This window comes from Petaurus breviceps, unplaced genomic scaffold (assembly GCF_028583685.1).
Source record: "Petaurus breviceps papuanus isolate PSGF00001 unplaced genomic scaffold, PetGlider_PUasm1.0 90925, whole genome shotgun sequence".
NCBI classification, from domain to species: Eukaryota; Metazoa; Chordata; class Mammalia; order Diprotodontia; family Petauridae; genus Petaurus; species Petaurus breviceps.
The window spans coordinates 10,430,394-10,449,705 of NW_027187380.1; the positions used below are offsets into that span (position 1 = coordinate 10,430,394).

Consider the following 19,312-nt stretch of genomic DNA (forward strand, 5'->3'; position numbering starts at 1 on the left):
GTATCTGTGCTGACTTTTTCTATATTCACACATGTGTATATATATATATATATATATGTACACACAGATTTTGGACTGGACCTCTAATTTCACTGGTATAGGGAACTCGTGGTAAGGAGGGTACCAGTGCAGGTGGGCCCTGGCTCTGAAATTTGTTCCAAGCGTTGCCTGGAACACCAAGATGTCAGGTGACTTGTCCTGGGTCACACAGTCAGTATGTGTCAGAAGCAGGGCTCGAGCCCAGGTCTTTCTGACTCCAAGGTTACCGAAGCCTAGACCTACCAGATTCTATGCCCTTTGAGGGAAGAGTTGGTCATCTCTGCATCTCCCTCAGGGCCCAGCACAGCCACTGCATATAGCAGAGTGCTTTAAAAATGCTGAAATAAATTGAGTGGTTAGTGCAGGTGGCCACAGTACCTGCAGCCCAGAAGATGGCCCTTTACAGACCAGTGAGCCTGATTTTCTTGGATGGCTTCAGACTACAGCCTGGCCTCAGTCACCTAATTTGCTGGTGTGAACACTATCTACCAGGCCTTTGTCACCTAGGCTGTGCTGGCATTTCCCATGTAGACTGAGCTACTTTTTCCTTAAAAGATAATATCATCCTGGAGATTTAATTGTCCCAGAAGACTCAGGCTTGAACCACTGATGTAATTTCCTGGTGGCCTACACACAGAAGCCAGCAAACAAGTAGTCGGGAGATTTTCCATTGACACCACTGAGTGATCACAGCAAATGCAAAAGTAAGGAAGCTGTTCCCAGTTGAATCACCAATGGCTGTAATAATGGCATCTACATAGCGCCTTAAGGTTTGCAGAGAGCTTTACAAATAACACCTCATTTCATCCTCACAGCAAATGTGGGAGGCAGTTGTTATTATTCCCATTTTACAGATGAGGACACTGAGGCAGGCAGGAGTTAAGTGATGCTCCAGCTCACATAGTGTAGTTAGATCTGAAGTCAGGTTTTTTTCTGGTTTCCAGTCCAGCACTTTCCCCATTGCCCCATCTAGGTGCCTCTGGTCAGTGCTATATCCTTGCTGAATATACTTCCCCAGCTATGGCTAAGTTAGCTTCCTTTGGTTAACTATAGATGGTCTATAAGTATCTCTTTTTCAGTCGTTTTGCAGTCCTGTCCAACTCTTCGTGACCCACTTTGGGGTTTTCTTGGCAAAGATACTTGAGTGGTTTGCCATTTCCTTCTCCAGATCATTTTACAGATGAGGAAACTGAAGCAAACAGGGTGAAGAGACTTGCCCAGAGCCACACAGTTAATAAGTGTATGAGGTTGGATTTGAACTCAGGTCTTCCTGACTTCAAACCCAGTGCTCTATCCACTCTAATCCTGAACCAAGACCACTGGACTAGCCTGAGTCAGGCTTGACCTGCACAGCTGGGTATGTGTGATTGGATGAGCATGACATCACTTTTCCTAGAAAAAAAATCTTAGTGTATTGAATAAGATTATCCTATAGAAAGGACTGCATGAATGCCCAAATCTTATTCCAGAGGATTAGTTAAACATAACATACTTCCTTCCTCTCAGCAGAAAGGTGGTGGACTACAGGCCTGGAATGGAATATGTTATTAACCCCTAACCAACGTGTTAGCTTGTTTTCCTTATGCTATAAGGGAGGGCTCTGTGGGCAGGGGAGGAAAAGTATGCCAAGTCTAACAAAAGCATCAATAAAACATTTTTTAAATTAGAATTTAAAAGAGAAAAAACTCTCTTGCTACTTGCTACAATGTCCTAACCTTTCTGTTTAATTTGCCTGTCCCCCTCATTACAGTGTGAAATAGAGCCTGACATAGATTTGCTTCATTTGTATTTTAGCCAGAGCGCTGGTTATTTCGTGAGGTTCCTGGAATTAGTGCACCCAGATACACTGCAGAAACTTATACACCATGCATGAATCCTAGGACCTGCTAAAGATGTAACTGACTTCCACAAGTACTCTGTACTTTTTGTTCAGTGATTTCAGTCCTACCCAACTTTCCATGACCCCATCTGGGGTTTTCTTGGCAAAGATACTGGAGCGGTATGCCTTTTCCTTTTCCAGCTCATTTTACAGATGAGGAAACTGAGGCAAACAGGGTGAAGTGACTTGCCCAGAGTCGCACGGTTAATAAGTGCATGAGGCTGGATTTGAACTCAGGTCTTCCTTACTTTAGTCCCAGTGCTCTATCCACTGCAGCACCTAGTTGCCCCATCCTGCATTTATTTATATTAATCATAGGCTTGATATCTGTCCATAGATCACATTTCCCTTTCTTGGCATTAAAATCCTATGAGGAAAAAAAAATTTGAAGAGAGGCAAAAAAAGAAGGAAAATAATCTTCTAAATAGCAATAACTGTGAGCTCTTAATGTCTGATATCATTGTGATAGATCTAAAATGCTTCTGGTTTCCTAGACCTAGCCTTTTTTTTGATATAAAGTTTCTTCTCTAGAAATACCCCATTTTCTGACCAGTATGGCAGGTGGCAATAACTAGGTGATACAGGGAATAGAGTCTTGAGCCTGGAGTCAGGAAGACTCATCTTCATGAGTTCAAATCTGGCCTCAGACACTTACTAGCTGTGTGACTCTGGGCAAGTTAATTGATGTGTTTGCCTCAGTTTCCTCATCTGTAAAATGAGCTGGAAAAGGCAAACCACTCTAGCATCTTTGCCAAGAAAACCCCAAATAGAGTCATACAGAGTCAGACAGGACTAAAAACCAGCTGAACAATAACAAAAGGCCCCACTTCTCTGGGACTCCCCCCTCTTCTAGAATCTCCTATTTCCCAAATAGCCACAAGGATTAGTACCTGCCTGCCTGTGGACTCAGGAGTGGAAAAACAATCAGATGGACCCAAGGACACCCCTCTCAATAAAATGTCTCCCTCTCTTCCATATTTACATATGGACCCCTTGTGTGGGGACAGTCCAAGTGTCCCATACCACAGAACTAGAAAAGTGCTAAGAGTTTGACATGACCTAGGAGCCAAGAGAGGATGGAACCTCTTCCTTGGGTCATCAGTCACCTTCCTTCTCCTGCTAGGTCTGAAGGTCACTGCACCCAAGGCCGGGACCCTGTGCATCAGCTCTCTCTGGGCCTTTGCATTGGCTATCTGCACCCTCCCCACCCCCCCCGCACCTCAGATGTTCTCTCTCTTCACTGCTACCTCTTAGTTTCCCTGGCTTCTTCCCAGACTCAGCTTAAATCTCACCTTCTGTAGAAGGCCTGATTCCCCACGCCCACCTCCAGCTGTTAGTGCCATCCCCTTTGGATGACCTCCCAATATTGTCTGTATTTGATTATTTACATGTCCTCTCTGCCATTGGAACATGAGTTCTTTAAAGGCAGGGAATGTTTTGTACTTTCCTTGTATCCTCCACTTAAGACAATACCTGGCACACAGTAAATGTTTAATTAATGCTTGTTGGCCCACTGACTGTATTCTACCCTTCCAGAGATCTGGATATATCTTTGTCTTTGGAGTAAGACTGATCCTGGTGCATCCTTGGCTTCTCTCCTCATCTATCCCCCCCTTCAGCCCCTTGCCAAGTTAAAATGATGCATGATAAAAGCTTTTAGAATTTTTTGGTTGATTTGTTCTTCTGTGACAATCTCCAAGGTTCCCTCAAATGCACTTGGCAATGGACTGGGACAAAGGTCTTTGCCATAGGCAGCTCAGAGAAAAATCGCAATAATTTGCACTTCTTTAATAGATGAACAAGCTCTCAAATAACCCTGAATGGTTCAATTTAAGGAAGCTCTTACACTAGAGAATATGATAGGGAAGTGTTCTAAGAGCCATACATGGGATGAATTACTGAGCAACCATTTGTGGATAGAGCACCAACCCTGGAATCAGGAGGATCTGAGTTTAAATCTGGCATCAGACACTCAGTAGCTACTGTGGCAGTCAGTCTGACCCCAGGCAAGTCACTTGACCCCAACTGCATCAGAAGAAGAAAAAAAAGATGATCTTGGATCCAGTCAGAAAGATCCTGACTATGCTGATTCTGAGCAGACCATGGAAATAAGATTGTAATTTCATCATAAAACAGTTTCTTCTCCATTAGGTCCACAGTTGACATCTGCAAACTCATTTAGCAAGCACTGCTTTCTACTTTATTTTTGGAAATCTCAATATTATTGGAAAACAAACAAAACAGGTTTTTTCTGTTGTAAAAGGGACATACCAGGCTAGAAGGGCATTCCCAGAGGTATGGAAGCAAGGGGATACAATGTTGCCACAGAAAGCCTTGAAAAAATCCTGCATCCCAGACACAGATCTACGTGACACCAAAAGCACTGTGAGGAGGATAAAGTAAGGAATGCTTTTGGCCACTCCCAAAAAAGCCAATGCTGCAAGAGGAGGAAGAATCACTTAACATCACCCCCATTTCCGGCTAAATGCAACCTTCCTCCAGGTGGTGCAGTAAAGAGAGCCTTGGACTTGGGGTCAGGAACGCCGGAGTTTACAGACACTTACAATTTGCGTGACCCTGGACAAGGCACTTAACCACTCTTGGCCTCCAGTTTCCTCAAGTGTAAAATGAAGACAACAGCACCCATCTCTCAGGACTGTTGTGAGGATCAAATGAGATAACATCGCAAAGTACTTTGAAAATATAAAGCGCTAAATAAATGCTAGCTATTATTATTTTTATTGTAATCTCAGTAGCAAGATCAAAGAGATGATCTGATGCTCTGAAAAAGCTGAATTTACTAAGAACTGAAAGACAGGCTAAATACTAAACAGATAAGCTCTTAAGTGCTGTGCTGTGGCTATCTATCTATCTGTCTATCTATCTAATGTGTATATATACATATTTATGTATGCATATATGTATGTATATGCATATATGTCTATATGTATCTATAGGTATGTGTGTGTGTCTGCTGTCTGTCTCTGTTCTTCTCCCCTCTGATAACAGGAAATACTAAGACACACCTTTAATGAATAGAGTCTGGTTTCCTTTCTTGGCTCATATGATAGTACCCACTTTAAATTTCAGCCAATTTTTACCTAGCATGGCATAATCTTTAAATCACTCAGGGCAAGCCATAGAGCAGCTAAAAGCTTTCTTTCACTGGAGAAATAAATGGAGGACTAAGGTCATGAAATACCATATATGCTGTCAAACATGATCATTGTAGTCAAATGGTTTTGCTGAATTTCATCTTATCTTTCTTTTTTAAACTTTGTTCCAAGAAAAGGCTTGCTAGATAGGAAAGGAGAGAAATACACATATATATATATCATATATACATATATTAATTATATTATATATAATTGCATAATAATTATATATGATATTAATTTAGGAATGAATATATTGATTACACATATATAATTATTTATAATATTTATATATTAATTTCTGAATGAACATATAGATTCATTTTAATTATGATATACTAGTTATATAAATATATAATCATGCATTTATATTAGTTTCTGAGTGTATATATTCATATAGAAATTAATATATAGATGTATATATATTCATTCATAAATTAATATATATGCCTACATATGTGTCTATATATTAATTCTGAAATTAGTGGGACATGGGACCAAAGGTTTCAAAACAAAATGTGAACATGACAAATTAAAGCTTGTTGTGTGCAACTATGCTGATGCAGGTTTCTCACTTCCTCAATCAATCTCCTAAATTTAGAGCTGGAAAGAATCTTAGCATCCAGTCCTCTCATCTCCCTGATGAGGAAACAGGTTCAGAGAGGTTAGATGATTTGTCTAAGGGCACAGAGCTAGCAAATATATCAGGCACATGACTTTCCTGATTTGAAGCCCAACATTCTATCCACTGGTGCCACTCGGTTACCTCAGCTGAGCCAATGGCTTGAACAGCATCCTCTCATACAATTCAAGGCAAGAAAGCCTGCTCCAAAGAGGGTTAGTTAGTAGGAAAATGAAGCCACTTTATTTCTGATAACTAGTCAGCCCCTTACTGGAGCTAATTTTCAATAGGCCATAGAGAAGGTGCTGAATATAGAAAGTCCTTACCCATGTAGAGAATCCCATCTGAACTTCGACAGGGGGATGCCTGCACCAATTCTGGGATGGTAAAGGGAAGTTTCTAGAAAGATGAACACATAAAGGAAAACAAGCTGACTTTAAAAGCTTAAGTAATTTTCACAATCATAATAGGCGATATGTTTCAGTTATGCAATATTGCTAAAAAGAGAAAAGTTTTGTTGACTACTTCCCCAACTCAAACTTGAAACTTGAAATGAAGAATTGTAGCAGCTGGAGACAAACAGAAGCGAGGTAGGGGGTCCAGATTTTTCCATTCTCACTTCTGCTACACACATAAAGCTGTCACCAGGTGCCTGTCCCCTGTAAGAACCAGCTTCCTTTACCTCGGGTAGGGGTTCTTTTTACTTTAAAACTTTTATTTTCAGTTCCAAATTCTCTCTCTCCCTCTGCCCCTTCCCTCACCTATTGAGAAGGGAAGACTAGGGCAGGGATTCTTTTTTTCCCCTTTTAAATTTATTTTTAGTTTACAACATTCAGTTCCACAAGTTTTTGAGTTCCAAATTTTCTCCCCTTCTCTCTCCTCCCCCCTCCCTGCCCCAAGACGGCATGTAATCTGATATAGGTTCTACATATACCTTCACATTAAACAAACATGTTTTCACAATAGTCAAGTTGTAAAGAATTATAACCAATGGAATGAGCCACGAGAAAGAAGAAGCAAAACCAAACAGAACAAAATAGAGAGCAAATCATTTGCTTCACTCTGCATTCAGACTCCATAGTTCTTTCTCTGGATGTGGACAGCCTTTGCATCATGAGCCTTTTGAAGTTGTCTTAGAACCTTGCATTGCTGAGAAGAGCCAAGGTATCAAAGTCAGTCATCACAGATACAATATGTCTGTAATTGTGTACAATATTCTCCTGGTTCTGCTGTAGGGCAGCGATTCTTAAGCTGGTGTCCATAAACTTGTGTTTTAAAAAATATTTTGATAACTGTATTTCAGTGTAAGCAGTGTCCCTTGTTTTATTTATGCATTTTAAAACATTATCCAGAGGTGAGGGAGGGTATCTGAGGATTTCACCAGATTGCCTAAGGGGTCCATGACAGAAAAGGTTAAAAATCCTTGACATAGTGGCAACACAGAGTTCTGGAGACATAAAAGAACTCCTATTTGGTCACCTTGCTAAAAGGCATAATGGTCTTTGGGGAACAGCATTTTGGGGGGCTATGAAGGGTTTACACAACCTTCCACGTTCTAAAAGAAAAAGAAAGAACCCTTCTCTTCTACCTTGGGAAAGTAACACTGGGATTGCTAGTTAGAGCAGAATTGTGTGATATTTCTCAAGGGAAGAGTAATGGGAGATTAATTCTGAGTAGAAGGAACCTCCACCTGAATTCTAGGTATGGGGGTGTGTTGAGGGGTGGGGGGAAAGTCAGAGTTTTCTGCAGTAAATAATTCTCTGCACATTAAAAAAAAGGGGGGGATGGGAAGTTTTGTGTTTAAAAAAAGTTATGGTGGGTACTAAGAAAAGAAGCTCATAAAAAGTTTTAAAACTGTGTTTCATCATAAAAACTGCTTCTTTTCCCTTCGGTCCACAACTAACATCTGCAAACTCTTTTGACAAACACCTGTTTCTGTTTTATTTTTGGAATCCCCAGTATTCTTGAAACATAAACAAAACAGGCTCTTTCTGTCGAGGATTGAAAAGTTCCCCTTAGTTCCAGACTTCAATGAATATTTTCACCTCTGAATGGGCTTTTTCTTCTAATGTTTTACTGATATTCTTCTTTTCTTTAAAAAAAAAATCACTCATTTCCCACTGACTCACCTCCCCACCCCAGTTCCTAATGGAGTAGCCCATTGTGATAAATGTGTTCAGACTTGTTTTGATCATGTCTGACTCTTCATGACCCCATTTGGAGTCTTGGCAAAGATCCTGGAGTGGTTTGCCACTTCCTTCTCCAACTCATTTTACAGATGAAGATACTGAGGCAAACAGGGTTAAGTGATTTGCCCAGGTAGTAAGTGTCTTAGGGCAGATTTGAACTCATGAAGATGAGTCTTTCTGACTCTAGACCCAGTACTCTATCCACTGCAACACCTGGTTGCCTTACTGTTATAAATAAGTATAGTCAAATAAAGCAAATTAATCCATAGGCCAAGTGTGAAAACGCATGGTTCAATGTTCTTATTGTAGACCAATTCATTTAAACAGAAAGGCAGGAGGACTTTTTTATTTGTTGATGTTTTTTACATTTTCTTTTTTAAAATTGTGACTTTAATCTTTAATAAATACAAATAGTTCAAGATATAAAAAAGAGGAAAGAGGATTTTATAAGAAACTGTAAACTTTTGTTAATAGTGCTTTTTGAGAATTAATGTCTCCGTTTATATCTCTAGTCTGTCACCTCTCTGCCTAGAGGTAGAAGGTGGGAGGTAATTTCACCACCAGTCTTTGGACAGTTGCTGCTATAGGTAGCCTTCTGAGGTTCAGAATTGTTTCTGATAACATTATTATTTTGGTCACTGTATAAAGGGTTCTCTTCCTTCTGCTTATTTCATTCTGTATCAGTTTACACAAGTCTTTCTGTATTTCTCTGAACCCATCACATCCATGATTTTTCATGGCACAATTAAATTCTATTATATTCAAACACAACAATTTGTTCAGTTTACTAATTTGCTAATAAGCCCCTATTTTGTTTCCAGTCCTTTGTTAAAACAAAAATTGTTGCTATAAATATTCTTATACATATAGATCCTTTCCCTCTCTCCTTGATCTCCTTGTGATGCATGTCTATTAATAGTACTACCAAGATAATGGGTATGTATAGTTGAGTCAGTTTTTCTGTTTAGTTCCAAAATGTTTTCCAGAAAGGTTGAACCAATGGTTGACAGTTCCATCAACACTACATTAATATTCTAATCTTCTTACAACTTCTCCCTACAGTTGTGTTGTCTTCTCTTGTCATTTTTGCTAACCTGATATATGTTATGTGGGACATTTTAGAGTAAATTCTAGAGCTAATATTTCTAGAACTAGAATTAATAATAACTAGCATTTATGGAGAGCTTATATATGTTATCTTATTTGATCCTTACAACTCTGGTCTCCCACATACTATTATTATTCCCACTTTACAGATGAGGAAACTGAGGCAGCCATAGGTTAAGTGACTGCCCAGGATCACACAGCTAGTAAATGCCTGATGAAAGGATTTAAACTCAGGTCATTCCAATTCTGAGTTCATATCTCCCTGTACTGTACTACCTAGCATATTATGCATCATTTATAACAGTAGGCATCTTTAGCCCCAATCTTACTGAAAAAGCTTCTAATGTTTCTATATTATAGAATAATATAGAAATTCTAAATTATAGAAATAGAATATATAAATAATGGGTTTTGATAGATACTATTTATCACATTAATAAAAGATTAATTTATTTCTATACCTTCTAGTTTTTTTTTTAACATAAACGAGTATTATAATTTTTTATTTGGACATAAATGAGTGTTGTCAAGTTTTCTCTGTATCTAGTGATAATCCTATGATTATGGTTTGTAATTACATGGTCTATTATGTTTGTAGCTTTCTGAATACTGAACCAGCCCTGCATTCCTGGCATAGATCTAATATGATCATAATGAATAATCTTTTGTAAAGGTTGCTCTTAAAATGAGATAATTCCATTTGTAAAATACTTTGCAAACCTTGAAGCACTATATCAATGCTAACTATTATTATTATTATTTCTATAGCCTCTTTGCTAATATTTTATTCAATATTTTTGCATCAAAATCCATTAGTGATATTTTTCTATAATTTTCCTTATCTGATTTATTGCTCCCTTATCTGGATTATATTTGCTTTACATAACAAATTTGATACAATTCATTTTCTATTTCTGCAAACATTTTCTATAGTATTAGAGTTCATTATTCTTTGAATGTTTGGTACAATTCACTTGTAAATACATCTGGGCCTATTTTTTTTCCTTTAAGATTTCCTTTCTGAATTGTTCAATTTCTTTTTCTGAGATTGGATTACTTAAATTCTCCATGGCTTATCCCATTTATCTGGACATGTTTCTGTAATTATTTATGTATTTCTTTTAAGTATCGGTTTTGTTGCATATAATAAAGCAAAATAATTTCTAACACTTCTTCATCTGTTGAGAATTTCTCCTTTTTCATTCATGATGTTGGTGATTTGGTTTTTTTCTCCTTTTAAAAAATCATATTGGCTAAAGGTTTGTTACTTGCCTTTTCTTTTAAAAATTGTTTTTTCAATTAAAAAAAATTTATTTTCTCCCCCTCTCACCTTCTCCACAACTGGGAAAAAAAACAACTTTATAACAAATATACCCAGTCGAGCAAAATAAATTCCCAAATAGCCATGTCCAAAAATGTAACTGGTCTACAAGTTTTAAAAATGTCTTTTTAATCTTCTCTCTTCTATTTTCAGAGTTTCTATTTTTGAGTTTGCTTGAGACTTTTTTGTTATGTTACTTTTCTAGTTTTTTTTTAGTTGCATATCTAATCCATTGATCTCTTGCTTCTTTCCTTGGCTACTGAATATGCTTAAAGAAGAGAATTTTTCTTTAAGGACTACACTGGCTACATTCCACAAATTTTGGAATGCCATGCCATTGTTATAATTTTCTTTGATAAAATTATCTGTTGTTTCTATAATTCATTCTTTGACCTATATATTCTTTAGGAAATTATTTGGTCTCCATTTAAGTACATATCCTTTCTTCCAATTACCCTTATTTATCATAACTTGTCTTGCATTTGGTTAGCAATGGATGTGGTCATCTCTGCTTTTCTCTATTTCTATTTGCCCTATAACATGGTCAATTTCTATAATGGTGCCATTCAAAGCTACAAAATATGTACTCTACATTGTACATTCAGTTGTCGCTGAGGTCTATCACATCTAATTTTTCTAAAAGTCTATTTAGATCTTTAACTTTTCTTCTAGATTTCCAGCAATTATTGTTTTGTTTTTATACATTGCTCCCTGTAGTTCAACTATTTTTGCCTGCACGCATATGCACATGCACACACACACAGAGGCACATGCACACACATCCCATTCAGTGCATACATATGTATTATTGATTTCATTTCATTATTTATAGTGCCGTTAAATACAATGGGACTCCTTTGTTTATCTCTTTTAGCTATGTATATTTTTACCATAGACTTTTCTTACATTACAATCAACACACCTGCTAATTTAAATTAGTCTAAGGAGTAAACAATTATATTCTAGTCCTTCACTTTAATTCTGTGTGAATCTTCATGTTTCATACATTGTTGAATGCTCCTTTCTTACCCATTCTGCCACCATCCTCATTTTACGAGTAGTTCATCCCATTATAATCATAGTAATGATTTTTAATTGTGTATTTCCCCCCATCATATGCTACTATGATGTTACCTACCTTTACTCTTACCCCATTAATTTTACAAAAGATAGGAAAGTGGCAAAAGTGAACTCATCACTAATAAATTATAATTATAATATTCTCATCCTATTCCCTTGCCCTTCCTCTCTTCATGCAACCTGGACTTAAAACTGCTAAGTCTTTTTACTTCCCCTTTACTCCTGTCTTTAGAATCTGATCCTCCACAACTGAAATATTTTGATTCTGACTTCCCTCCCCAAATCCACTGTCTTGCTTAATACCTACTTCCTTCTTCCTGTCTCTACCTATATCCCTATTCATTTTAATGTATTTCTATAATATCTACATGTATGTGTTTGTATATATTTTGTGTATGTGTTCAGCCTTCTTTCTTCCCATTCAGATAATTGCGAGTTTCATAAGATACCACTTTCCCCCATCTCCACTATGTGCAAGACATTGTACTAAGCACTGGGGATATAAAGGCAAAAAGAACAGTTCCTACCCCCAAGAGGCTCACATTCATCTTCATATCAAGAGGATATTTTTTAGAATTAGAGCCACACTCCTTCATATCCTCCCCACTCCCACATCCACTGATGTGGAGCACTGCTATTCTAAGTACCGATGATATATTTAAAAGTTCAAAAGTAATCATTTTTGCAGATCAAATTTGTACAGGCTAAATCATGATGTGAAGAGAAATGTGGGAAGTGAGCAATATCAGGGGGGGATGTCAGTTCTACAGGTAGAACATGTCCTTGATGCCTTCATCAATTTCTGTCACTGGCATCCTGCCAGCAGTAATGCCACACAGAGATCTCTGACCAACCTGAAGGGCTAGACAGGTTCCCCACCCCTGCTCAAGGATTTCCAGAATTATGCACGAAGCCAAGGACACTTACCGTCAGACCTTCGTTGTTCTTACCACCAAGTGTATACAAGCTTCCATCATTGGGGTCTGGGAGGAATGCAGGCCTAGGGGAAGGAGGAGCAAAAAAGAAAATCTTTGACAGCTCAGTACATACATACTGATAGTCATTCAAAGGTATGGGTATATGAGTGACCACAGATGTTAGCTCACAATTTATCGGGGAAAAGAGAGAGCAAACAATTATGTACAAACAAAAAAATATACATGATAAACTGGACATAATCAAAGAGCATGTACCGGGTAAGGTAGTACAAATATGATTATATCTGTTTTTAAAGATAAGGAAACAAGTTCAGAATGGCTAAGAGACCTGGCCAGTCACAAAGCTAGTTAAGTTTCAGAGCCAGGATTTGAATTCAGACTCCTGAACCCAGAACCTCTGACAAATAGCACAGTGCTCCTCCCACCATCCAGTCAATAAATATTTAATAAGTACCTATTATGTGCCAAGCACTGTGCTAAGTGCTAGGGATATAAAGGAGGTTCCAGGAAGTGTACTGGGTGGGAGGCTGAGCTGGATGGACCTTCTAGATCCCTTCAAACCCTAAGATTCTATGAATAAGGATGGAAAATCTGTTTAAAAATTTTCATCTTGGGGTGGCTAGGTGGCATAGTGAGTAGAGTGCTGGCCCCAGAGTCAGGAGGACCTGGGATTGGTTCCAGCCTCAGACACTTAATACCCACACACAAAAAAACAAAAAACTGACTGTGTAACCTTGGGCAAGTTACTTAACCCCAATTGCTTTAAAAAAAAATTTTTTTTCATCTTGACTTTCATGTCCAACTTCAACATTATTTTTAAAAATCCAGTTATCTTGGGAACAGTAAGTAAACTCAGCTAGATCACATCGGCCTGTTTTTTTCTCCGAGTGTTTTTCTTTTCTTTTTTTTTAAGTGGTAGCAAGACTCTGAAAATACAATAACCAGACAGTAAGACAGAAAGGAAGATGTATGTCTGAGAGACACACGGAGCAGATGGAAGAGGACTGTCAAAGCAGGCGTCAGGGGGATTCCTACAAGCTAATCAACAATTCTAAATAGCTCTTCGGTCTTACTGAAGTCAGACAGAATCTCCTTGCAGTAATTATTTTTTTTCCAGTTTTCAAGCTGTCTTTTCACCTGAAGTGATAGTCAGCATCCAGTTTTCAAATATTTTACAGTTTATATGGGGATGAGGTAGGATGACGTTAACAGATAAGGAGCTGGCCTTGAATCTAGGAACACCTGGGTTCAAGTCCCGACTCTGATACATACTGGTCATGTAACTCTAGGCAAGTCACTCAAGGCTGCTTTGGAAACTAGCCCATCACTCTGCACCCCCTAGCTACCTCATCTAACCTTTCACTGCTTTAGGCAATGTGCTGACTTTAAGTTGCAGAAGTTTCCTCACCAGATAGTTTTTATTACTAAAGAAATTCCAGATCTAGTCCCTATCTCTAACCCTGTGAACATAGGAAAGATCATTTTCATCTCCAATCACAATAATATATACCCAGTGCTGGCTTGGGAATCAGTCCTCTTGTTGGCTTGGGAGTTTTTCAGTTCCAACTCTGTTTCCCTTTGTTGGTAGAAGGGGAGGAATATAAAAAGTGGGGATGGGAGGCAACAAATTCAGACAAACCACACGGAAAAAAAGCTGAAGTGAATGAGAAAACTTACTCTTCAACATGGGTGGGAACCTGCAGGACTGGATCTGCACAAAGAGAATAAGGAAAGCATTAGGAGAGAGTGAGTGGCATACATCAGAGTTCCTCAAAGGAAGATTAAGCAGCTCACATTTCTATAACACTTTAAGACTTATAAAATGCCGTCCTTGCAGCTGTTCTGTAAGCTACATGACCTACATCTCATTCCCCTCGTGTAAAGAAGAAAACAAAGATACAAAATGAGTATCAAAGCTAGGATTGTATGCTTTCTACTAAGCCATATTGCTCCTCCCTCATCAATGGCCATCCCTGCTTCTAGCTGACTGACCTGAAGGATCAAATAAGATCACAGATGTAAAAGTATTTTGAACAGAAAAAGATAAATATACTATCAAAACGAAATTAAGAGTTGGTATGGACCCAAAAGTCATCACTGTGTTGAGGTCAAACAACTCACTGCCAGTGAAAGTGAGATACAACTTAGTGGTAGAGATATGTACAAAAAGACAAAAAAGTAACCACCAGGCCCTAAAGCAGTGACAACCAATCGTCAATGGACAAGGTTGTTCAAGGAATAAGCCCCCATGCAAACCAAAAGGCAGATAATGGGCCTTTGAAACCTAAATGCTAGTGAATTGTGACACAATATTGACTTTCTAAATATTAGAGGAAATGAGAGAAATGCAAGTTAAAACAACTCTGATATTCCACCTCACACCTATGAGATTAGCAAAACTGATGCAAAAGGAAAATGATAAATGCTAGAGAGGCCGTGGGAAAACAGGTTCATTAATGCAATGTTAGTGGAGACAAGAAGTGGTCTAGTCATTCTGGAAAACAATTTGGATTTACACCCAGAAAGCTATTAAACTGTGCATACCTTCTGACCCAGTGATACAAGTACTAGGTCTCTATTCAAAGAGATATCTTCAAAGGTCTATATCCAAAGAAAGAGGAAAGGGGACCCATATGTACAAAAATTTTTATAGCGGTTCTTTCTGCATTGGAAAAAAAAATTGGACAATGGGGGTGTAGGTGTGGCATCCATCAAATGGGGAAGTTATGGTATATGAAAGCGATGAAAAATTATTGTGCTATTAGAAATGATGGAAATAGTTTCTGAGAAACCTGGGAAGACTCATATGGAATGATACAGAGTGAAGTAAGCAGAACCAGGAGAACATTTTATACAATAACAATGCTGTAAAAACAATTTTGAAAGACTTAGGAACTCTGATCAACACAATGATTAACCGTAACTCCAGAGGATTTATGATAAAACAAGCTACCCACCTCTAAATGGAGATGCAATGGAGAGGCAAACAAGGACTCAGAGTACAGACTGAGGCATATTTTTTTAAATATGGCCGACATGAGAATTTATTTTCCTCAACTATACATGTTTGTAATAAGAGTTTTGTTTTTCTTGCTTTTTCAACTAGGGGGAGGTGGAAGAGAGGTAGAAGGTAAAGAAAGGAGCTTTTTGCTTATTGAAAAAAGATTTAATTTTAAAAATTATGATTACTAGGAAAGTAAAGACTGAACAAGGGTAGCCAGATGGTGCAGTGGACAGAGCTCTGGGTCTGAAATCAAGAAGACCTGAGTTCAAATCCAGCCTCAGACATTTACTAGCTGTGTGACTCTGGGCAAGGCACTTAATCCTGTTTGCCTCAGTTTCCTCATCTATAAGATGAGCTAGAGAAGGAAATGGAAAACCACTCCAACCTGAGGCCTGGTTGGAAGTACACATGGTGTGGTGGGCATTTATTAGAAAACCTCAGTTTTCTGCCAAGAAAACCCCAATAGGATCACAGAGTCTGACATGACTGAAACAACAGAACGACAGGGACTGAAAATGCAATTTCATTGGTACAGAGAACTTCCAGGTCAGAAAAACTACATCTACCAATGTAGGTTGGTGCCTTCTCTATAATTTATAGTCTTGGAAAGTTGCCTAGAGGTTAAATGACTTGCCTAGGATAACACAGTCAGTATATATTAGAGGCAGGATTGGAACCCAGATCTTCCTAGCTTCAAGATCAGGTCCCTACCCTCAACACCATGCTCCCTCTCTGATTTATAAAAATTAAAAACCAGAAATGCCCACGTGGAAAAGCAAAAAACTATGGATTAAGAACTAGTTTTACATTTGTGGCCATCAAAATGGTCTGGATTTCTCCTTTCTTAAATCCTTCTGATAACTACTTATCAGTACAGAGGCATTACCAAGAAAGGGCTTGGTCATGACTCCTTTGGGAGTAGTCTAAGACAGATCCGTGTTATAATCTCCAAAATCCTTTCCAGATCTAACTTCCAGCTACCAGCTCCAAAATACACCACCTCCAATCTGGCCCCCATCCCTCCACTCCAAAAGAAATTTTAATTCCTCCAAGAGATCCCCCACCCCACCCTTCAAAGGGCTCCCATAGGTGACCTTTCACCTTATATTGCCTAGAATCAAGCCTCCATTTCACCTCTTTCCTGCTCACCAGCTCCAAACCATGCTGCTTGAGCTAATACTTGATTTCTGGCTCCCCTTTATTTTATGTCATTCCCCATGAGAATGTAAGCCTCTTGAGTGTAGACTGTCTTCCTTGCTTATATCTGTATCGCCAGAGCTCAGCACAGAGCCTGGCACACAACAAGTATTTATTGTTCAGTCATGTCTGACTCTTTGTGATCCCATTTGGGGTTTTCCTGGTGAAGATACCAGATTGGTTTGCCATTTCTTTCTCCAGCTCATTTTACAGATCGAGAAACTGAGGCAAACAGGGTGAAGTGACTTGCCCAGTGTCACATGGCTAGTAAGTGTCTGAGGCCATATCTGAACTCCCAAAGATGAGTCTTCCTGACTCCAGGGCTGGCGCTCTATCCACTGTGCCACCTAGCAAATGTTTAATAAATGCTTTGTCTAGCTGACTACCTAAAGGTCTATGGTTTCATCAGTGTGTGTGTTTTTGGGGGAGAGGGGCAACAGAAAGCACATAGTGGTCACTTTCTATCCAAGATTCTCCTTCAGTGAAATCTCTCTCAAGGTGTCTCACATACTGACTTTGCTTCCAAAAGTCCAGCTCCCATGGCACATGAATGTCACAACAACAGGTGCCCACCACACCAAGTGTACTTCCAAGCAGGCCTCGGGCAACAAAACAAACAATTCATTAAATGATGAAAGGCATGTTTAAAAAAAAAACATCAGGCAACTATTAGCTTGTGGTCTAAGTAATCTGTTTATCTTCTCCATCAATAACCTCTTGTACACTCACCAAGACTGACTGATGCAAGAGGAAGGAAACCCAGGCACACACAGTCACCCTATTGAAGTGAGCCAGAGGGAGACAGCAGCTTTCAAGGCAGCTCCGAAACCTCAAACTCGTAAAAGTAATTGGCTTCTCTTTCAAAGGGCACATGGTAATCAGAAAAGTAACTAAATGCAGCAGCAATAAACAGACTGAGTGGACACAAAGAACCCAGAACTCTTACGAGCTTACCAGGGGAGACAGGGGGATGGAATCACTGATACTCTGGTGGACAAGTCTGCTCTGCCAGGGGAATCGTGTTCACATGGAAAGTTTCCTTCTTTTCTATAGCTTATATACTGGGCATCTGAGACAGAGGTCTGAGGTGTAAAACTTGCTTGCTGTTTGTCCTTAATTTTCAAAGAGGACCATGACATCAGTGAGGTGATGTCATGACATGTAAGTGAATTGGATTTAAGTGAGGCAGGGCTATGCAAAGTCACCAGCTTCATTTTCTCCTCTGGAGCCATCTGGGTCCAGTGGCCAGATATGGATCAGGATAAGTGAAAATGGTTCAGGATGTAGTGGTGATGAGGGATGGCTCCCAATAGGTTCAGCAGGGTCTCTGATCTTATCTAAGACCAGAGAGCCTACGATTCAGTCTTGAAAGAATTCAGTAGGCCCAAGCAGACTTGGAGTCAGAGTTGTAAAAGTTTATTATACGCCTTACAGTGGCCAAGGATCCTTAGGGAACCTGGACCTTAAAGGGGTAGAATTAAGATTTATATAGAATAATCCATAGTAGAACCCATGCCAATTATGCTAACTAGGTGATTAAGGGTGGGATTAGGGAGGAGTTAAGGTGGGGCCAGTGTTTAAAGGAACATGCATTTTTAATGTAACTGCACAGGCGTATTGCCCATGATTCACTGGGAAAAAGCCCAAGGGGGGGCTACCTGGAGGTGTGAGTCGGCTAGCAGTCAAGGGCTGATGGAGAAGTGCCCAGTCTGCCACCCATCAGTGTCATGTTTGATAAGATTGATGTCTGGGAACCAAGGCTAACTGGAGACTCGGGATAATAGGCTAAGGAGTTAACCCAGAGATAGGGCCCCGAAGGATTCATTGAGGCAGCCAAGGAGTCAACCTAGAGACAGGGTACCAAAAGATTCGTGGGGGACAGTGGGACACTGTACAAGGGGGAGATAATAGTTGCCTAAGCTGGAATGTTTATAGATACTTTAGTGAAGGATTCATAGGAATAGTTTGTTATTGTTCCAAGCTGAGATAGTTATTGCTGGGCAGTTATTGCTCTGAAGCTGGGGCGGTTGGGGGGGAGGGGGGAGAAGGGGCAGAGTTAATGCTCTGAGACTGGGGGGAGAGGGGGTATGATTTTACAAACTGGTTTTACAGACTGATGTTACAAAGTGGTATTACAAATTGAGTTTACAAACATAGATCCCAAGCACCCCATCAGTGGGAGACCTTGGCCTTTTCAAACTAAGATCTTTAACAGCTCTCAGCTTGAGTGAGGCAACAGCCATTCAGTGTTAAAGGATGAATAAAAAAGTGATGCAAAGAATGACCTCTAAAACTATGTGCTGAAGAAAGGCTCTGAATGGGATATAAGACATGATAGTAACAACCACAACGACCACAAAAACAAGAAGAATACATTTATATAGCACTTATATTGCATTTATATAACACTTTAAGATTTATAAAGTGTTTCACATGTTATCCCATTTAAACTTCAAGACGACCCTGTGCAGAAGGTGCTATGATTAATTATAGAATTAAGAGCTGGTGGTAACCTCAGTTTATCTAGTACCAACTTCTCATTTTACAGATAAGGAAGCTGAAAGCTAGAGGGGTTAAGAACCTTGCCCCAAATTGCACAGTGATCAACAGCATTGCCAAGAATGTATTCCCCCCACCCCCAAAAGTCCTTGCATTCCACATTCTGCACTCTCCATGATACCACTTCTGAAACTGCTGCCAATATCAGAGGGAGGGAGGGAGGGAGGAAGGGAAAAAGGAAGGAAGGAAGGAAGGAAGGAAGGAAGGAAGGAAGGAAGGAAG

At 39.2% G+C, this 19,312-nt stretch overlaps 1 protein-coding gene across 3 annotated transcripts in view; it reads right to left on the reverse strand.

Annotated features, from left to right (window-relative positions):
* The window catches only part of ERN1 (endoplasmic reticulum to nucleus signaling 1), a 138,043-nt gene that overhangs the window by 50,528 nt on the left and 68,203 nt on the right, over nt 1-19,312 (reverse strand). For all 3 annotated transcript variants that reach the window (XM_069076285.1, XM_069076287.1, XM_069076286.1), the window contains 3 exons: nt 14,008-14,041; nt 12,320-12,392; nt 6,022-6,094 (listed from right to left, as the gene is read on the reverse strand). In XM_069076285.1, coding sequence (XP_068932386.1) covers nt 6,022-6,094; nt 12,320-12,392; nt 14,008-14,041 — 180 coding nt within the window. The remainder of the gene's footprint in view (nt 1-6,021; nt 6,095-12,319; nt 12,393-14,007; nt 14,042-19,312) is intronic.